At 47.6% G+C, this 6129-nt stretch overlaps 1 protein-coding gene across 1 annotated transcript; it reads right to left on the bottom strand.

Moving 5' to 3' along the window:
• Positions 1–530: 530 nt before the first annotated feature.
• Positions 531–3193, bottom strand: Shlcc12 (laccase; the record flags this gene model as incomplete). Its single annotated transcript, XM_007299219.1, has 16 exons — positions 531–714; positions 793–926; positions 994–1230; positions 1400–1527; positions 1584–1634; positions 1694–1744; positions 1818–2047; positions 2106–2144; positions 2204–2333; positions 2395–2414; positions 2477–2518; positions 2641–2670; positions 2731–2822; positions 2876–2929; positions 2989–3055; positions 3105–3193. 16 exons carry the CDS (start codon positions 3191–3193, stop codon positions 531–533), a joined length of 1578 nt encoding a protein of 525 aa, XP_007299281.1.
• Positions 3194–6129: the final 2936 nt, after the last annotated feature.

Below are 6129 nucleotides of genomic sequence, written 5' to 3'. Positions count from 1 at the left end.
ATATACAGCTTCTTGATCGTTTGATTGTCGGTAAAAGCTAGAGAGGCTGCCAGTGGTGGTGGTAGTGGTCAACGTTGGTGCGTCAGAGTCGGTCGGCAGAAAATAATCCAGTGGCACAGAGCGGGATGTGGCCTGTGGTCTTGAACAGTCCAATGAGTGAATAAATTCAACGCGCTACGACAACGAAACAACCGGGACTAACGGGGACAGTAAGTTACCCATGCTGACTTTTGGATTGCTATCGCAGAATAAACATGATTCCAAGTACAGTTCCCTTACGAACGAGTTCGGGATGAACGAGCGAAGAGTAAGTGACGAGGAGTCACATTACGGTATATGCATACGATATCGATAAGGGTAGAGCTCGAATGGTTCTAGAAACAGAAGAGATGATCGCTGAGGTACACGTATAAGTAAGCTCTGGACTCAGTGGATGAGATCATTAAGGGAGAAAGGTACTCGTAATGACAAGTTGGACGTAGTGCGGAACAGTTGTGGAATACTAGGAGCGAGCTTCGTGGCTGCGGGAGCTAGTTTGAGTCATCCAGAGCGAACTGTTTGCCTTCAGTGAGCGAGTTCCACTTAGGACACAACGCCTCCCAGTCCTTAGGTCGTTCTTCTGCATAATATCCAGCCACTTGATCCTCCGGGGCCTCAGCAAACACAATTGCGAGTGCAGCTTCCAGGTGAAAGTCAATGTGACAGTGTAGTAACCTAGGTGATATGGTAAGCGCTTGAGGTATAAAATACAGTTTACAGAGATGATGTTAGCGAATAGAAAATGTTGCGTACCAGGGGCCAGGATTGTCCGTACGGAAAAAGAATGTAGCGTCGTCGCCTGCGTAGCCTGTATTGATGACGTCCCTAAATATTGGTTTGCTGTTGTTTGTGGCGCTACCTGCGCTTCGGATCACCTGAAAGTTATGCTGTGCCACATGACAGCGAATAAGCACTTTATTCACAGTCAAGCAAAAAAAAAAATGAGCAACGAACCCCATGCAAATGAAACGGATGCGGCGCTATCGGCGATCCACCTGGAATCGTGATGCTGATGAGCTTGTCACGAGGAAGTGTGATCACGCTTCCGATAGGCATAATTTCTTGAGCATCGATCGATCCGTTCAAAATCTGAAGAAGAACAGGAACCGGTGGCGGAACATAACGACTTCCATTGACGAGGAAGCGTGTCCCGTTTGCGTCCTGTAGAGTGGGTGTGGAATCAGAATAAGTCTGAAGGCATGAATGGAATATGGCAGACCAGAGTGATATTTAGCGTGAAAGACAAATCCGGAGTTTGTGATGAATACTACTGGAATATGAGTCACATAGAACATGTATAGAGGTAAAATACACCACTGACGTCGGTAGTCATTAAGGACTGTATTTATGTATTAGTTACTGCTGGATGTGAGAAGATTTTATAACATACCTCCAAGTCCTGCTCGCGCATTAGGTTAGTCGCGATTGATTCCGTCTTGGGATCTATTTCCTGCGCGCCGCGATATCGAAGGATTGCTGCGTTGACTCCTACAGTAGCATGAACACATGATGGACAAATAGAAGCTAGTCATGCGAGTACCTACCAGTCGTATTGCTGGGTGAGGTGCCAAGGACGAATGGTGTCGCACGAATCCCTTGTAAAGACGTCAGTCACAACTGAGGATGCGAGTAAACCCGGAGAGCAGATACTAACAGTAGTTTTCTACACTCTGATTCGCATTCACAACAACGGATATGCGCTGACCTATGATACCAATGGATGAAGCGAACACTATTTTACTCTGTATGTCGATATGTATGCATATAGTAAATCCTACCAGGCCACAAAGATACTATATCGGTCACCAGAGGTTTCGTCTCGACGCCATCAACCTCAATTACGGGGAAAGGGTGACGGTCAATAGAGAAGTTGAAGCCTGCTATGCAGGCGGTATTGACGATCCGGAAGCGGTGTCGTAGGCCTGCGCTGACATCGACGACGGCAAGAGGGCTTTGATCACCTCCATCATAGCGCCCGAGACCATTGATAACGAAGGAGTCGGGGTTTCTATTATCATAAGTCATTCGTATGTAGGAAATCTATTGTTATAAAGAGGTGCACTGACAGGAAATTGTTGAACGCCTCTGGGGACACAACGTGAAACCTGACGATGATAGTTGCAATCAGCCCAAATATTTAATAATTGGTAATCGAGATACTTACCAGTCTCCTAAAGTAATCACGGTGCTTTCTATGAAAAACCCGTTGTCAACCTGCGTGAAGGGTGCTCTGGAGGCAGTGGGACACCGACCATCATCGACGTCATAGAGGTACTTGAGCGGATCTTCAATATCTGCAACAAAAAAGAAAGTCATCAGTCTCTGGTATACTTACCGTATGGCTTGGGGACTGACCGTAAATGACGAGAGGGCCTCTATGGGTGAAATACGTGAGAGGATGATAATAACGTCAGGTTCTCATAATGAAATAGTTTACCGGAGTCCGTCACAGTACTGGGTCGTGATATGGGAGTGATACCTGGGGGAAGTTATGTGAAATCGGGGTCCATTGACGAGAAAGGCGTTAAGCGTACCAGTAGGTTCTGAATCGAATGGACAAGGTTAACTATAAAATGTAGAATAACCGGATCAACAGCATACCCTGTCTGCCCGGCTGTATTGAGGACATATCTTGATGTGTAGACTCGCAGTCAGGACCGGATATCTGGGAAGACATGGTTGGCGACTCACTGAAAGGAGTCTCCCGGAGCTATGGGACACTGAGTCACCCATGCAACTCCGTCTTGAGCGGCAGTTTTATGCTCTGTTAAGCCATGCCAATGCTAAATCTGATATGAGCAACTGACAAGATCGGGTACATCTAGAGCAGACTCACAATGGACGATCCTTGAGCCATGGATGTGTCTATGAGTTGATTATCAACGAGGACCTTAATTAAGCTCAGCATAAGTCTTGAGTCTGCCGAAGGTATGGAGATAGTAAGTCTACCCGTAACGGCTCATTCTTTTGGACACTGAGGAGTGGGCCCGGAAATTGCTTGTTGGCCAATACGGAGCTGAGCAATAATCAGGTTTGGAATGGCAATTTGAATAAGTGCGACTCACCTTCTACTAAAACCATCCGGTGCAACAGCTTCGTTCGTGAGTTCCAGCTGATAGCTGCTCGCGCAGAGGCATGGCACCACAAGCCTCATCCCGAAGAAAAGAGCACACAGGCGGAGAGTCCCCATTACAACAGAGAATAGGGAAGGGACGATTGTCTTCACAGGCCTGTCCTTGATAATATAGGGATGTTTCATGGGCGGAGAGCAAATATATTGACTGGGCCGTGATCGCCGGCTAAGTCTGGCTCACATCTGCGACAGGCCTTCCCCGAAGAGGGCTTGGTTTCAGGAGCCATACCTGGCAAGTGTCCCTAAAGATTCACAGTCGTTTTGTTCCATCAGAGGCACACTACGCACCGCAAATATATTTTGATAGGTGGCAGACCCTGATCTTGAGTTTGTATCGCAACATGAGGAGCAACAAAAGAGAAGTGAAATTTTGGAATTACCAAATTGTTGCTGGTAAGCAGGCGTGTATGGGATTTTGATCGTCATGGAGGAGGATAGTCCGACTGCGTTTCGTTGGTTCCGCTCAGTAGCCGGATTCGAGTACCTGTGTTCAGGCTCTTGGCAGACCGAAGACTGATCTTGATTTAGCAGAGCGGTGGACACATGGGGGATTGTGCGGTACTCCATTTGGTGGCAGAATGCCGCGGATCTAGCCACTGAATTCAGACGCAATTCCACTCGAACGGGACGCCTCGTTGGGAAATATAGGCTCCAGCGCTGTCAGTGGCGTGGAAGGCAAGAGGATGGACTCCATGAAGCACGAGATGGAATTGACAGGGACCAGGGTTGATATCTGTTTGCATCAGCAGAGACATGACCCATCGGCGTTCCAACATTTCCGGGATGCGACTATAAATAATACATGGCGGCCTCTGGGCCATGAGCCAGACGTCGGCAAAATTGGTAGAATGAGGTGTACTTAGCCTCAAGGGCGCGCAGGAACGAAAGGTCTGGGGAGACGCGAGGGATTGCAATCTCTCCGCGGAAGAGAATCACGCTGTAGTATTCTGTCAACCTTGCGGAGAGCATATTACGAGTCCCGCGTTGTGTCAGTGAGAAATCCCATGTTGCACTAAATCATGATGAGCCACATTTTGTTCCGTATGTAGATGTGATTGATAGTATGCTCAATCGGAGAGCAGAAACCGGAGAGACTTCAGCGTCCATCTTTGAAGTCCATCACAACGAGTGGAACTCAAGGGCCATCGAAAAAAACAAAAGCGCTATGCCGGAGGAGTGCCTGAAGGTTCCTGTACAGACGTAATATCATGCCTTGTTGGTCCAACCATTTGGACAGCGCTAATTTACATGGGATAAAGGATCAAACAAGCAACACGAATAAATTTGAGCGGTATGGCGGTGAAAAGTTGGACATGGGGCGCGTATTTGATACATAGCACTCGACAGTAAATGATGGGGAGGAGTGAAGGAAGGTTCATTTGCCATGAGGTACAGCTCGAATCACATCACCTTACTCTACCTTCGCCAAAATCAATCATGCTACCCGTGGATTCATTCTTCATGTCATGGAGGCATGCCGATATTCGTGACGGTGAACAGTCCCAGTTGGTAAGTATGATCAGGGCTACGGCTGCGCAGCACACTGACAAAATCTTGCCACATACAGAACGGCCTGTCGAGTGTACAATAGAGCGTTTTCGCAACCTGGCCAAGCAGCTGTCGACGCGACAGCGACAGATCAAGTCGGCACAGGCGCTTCGTGGGCATCATGACGAAACTGCCCTTCAGAAATGCCCCACGCATGGTTCACGCTCGTGTCCCCTACAAACAAAATATTCTGAGCACAGTTATGACCACCAGGATATGTAGACAGTGCAATGCACTACATGCGCTGCCAGTTTTCCGAAATTCTTTAGAGGGAACACGCCGCAGGATACGTGCTCGCCACAAAGGCGACTAAGGGGAGCACTTAGCCGTGGGAAGTGCCAATGGTCTCTCTCCATGACAATTCTTTAGCGATCGAGACAGCTCCACGGACGAAACAGCTGTCGCACTCGACTGTGAAAACGCTCTATGTTCACCAACCAATTGGTTGGCGAATATTTACGTAGACCGCTGCTTGCAGTAATCGCTGGTTTTTGGTAAAAACTAGAGGCTGCGTTGGCCAAAGTGGTGCGTCAGAGGCGATCGGCGTTACCCGGACGTGGAGGCTGAAGCCACCAACCGAGTGCCAAGTGGCGCAGGATGTGGCCCGTGGTCTTGAACAGTCCAATGAGTGAACGAATTTGACACGCGACGACAACGAAAAAAAATGGAACTGATAGTAGGCTATCTATGCCTGATGTGCTGGATTGATATGGTTGAATAAACATGGTTAGAAGTAAGTATCATGACAAACGAGACTTCCAGGGGGATGATTGAGCGATCCGGCCTGCAACTTGAACACGAAGCCTGGCCTTTACTTAACAGAGCTCTGCACTGAAGGACGTTATGGAGTACTATATTCTGTGGCAAAATCTTGCGTATATAGCTGCGGAAATAGGACGAAATTTGAAAACAGTGACACCTCTGTAGGAGATGTGTGCTCTATCAGGGTTAGCTCTTAACAACTCACCTAGCGCTAGGTGAGTTGTTAAGAGCTAACCCTGATATGCTCCAGCGATGCCAGTGGCGTGGAAGTAACAAGAATTATGTCTGTTCACTTCGGAAGACATTTATTACGACTCTAATGTCTGTTACAAAGTCTCTCGATACACGATAAATAATGTCCAAGCATTAGAACAGAGGGTTGGGTGTGTCGCTTCCCGGTCGCTTCGCAGTATGATGTATTTCTCAAACAATGAACAGTTGCTGCATCAGACACGACTAGTGCACTGAGAATTTATAGAAGTCTCTAGAATCCTTCTGTTCACACCATTGTCTGCGAGTCGAGGCAACATGGATAGAAACTCTGAGCTTCATAAGTGCGACAGATCAATTCTTCACACTGAAGTCTACGCTATATTAAAACACTTTCAATCCCTGCCATTCTGCAGTTGTTGCTCTTGTATTGATTG

This window comes from Stereum hirsutum (genome assembly GCF_000264905.1).
Source record: "Stereum hirsutum FP-91666 SS1 unplaced genomic scaffold STEHIscaffold_2, whole genome shotgun sequence".
Lineage (NCBI taxonomy): Eukaryota > Fungi > Basidiomycota > Agaricomycetes > Russulales > Stereaceae > Stereum > Stereum hirsutum.
This window is presented reverse-complemented; position numbering and strand designations above follow the sequence as displayed.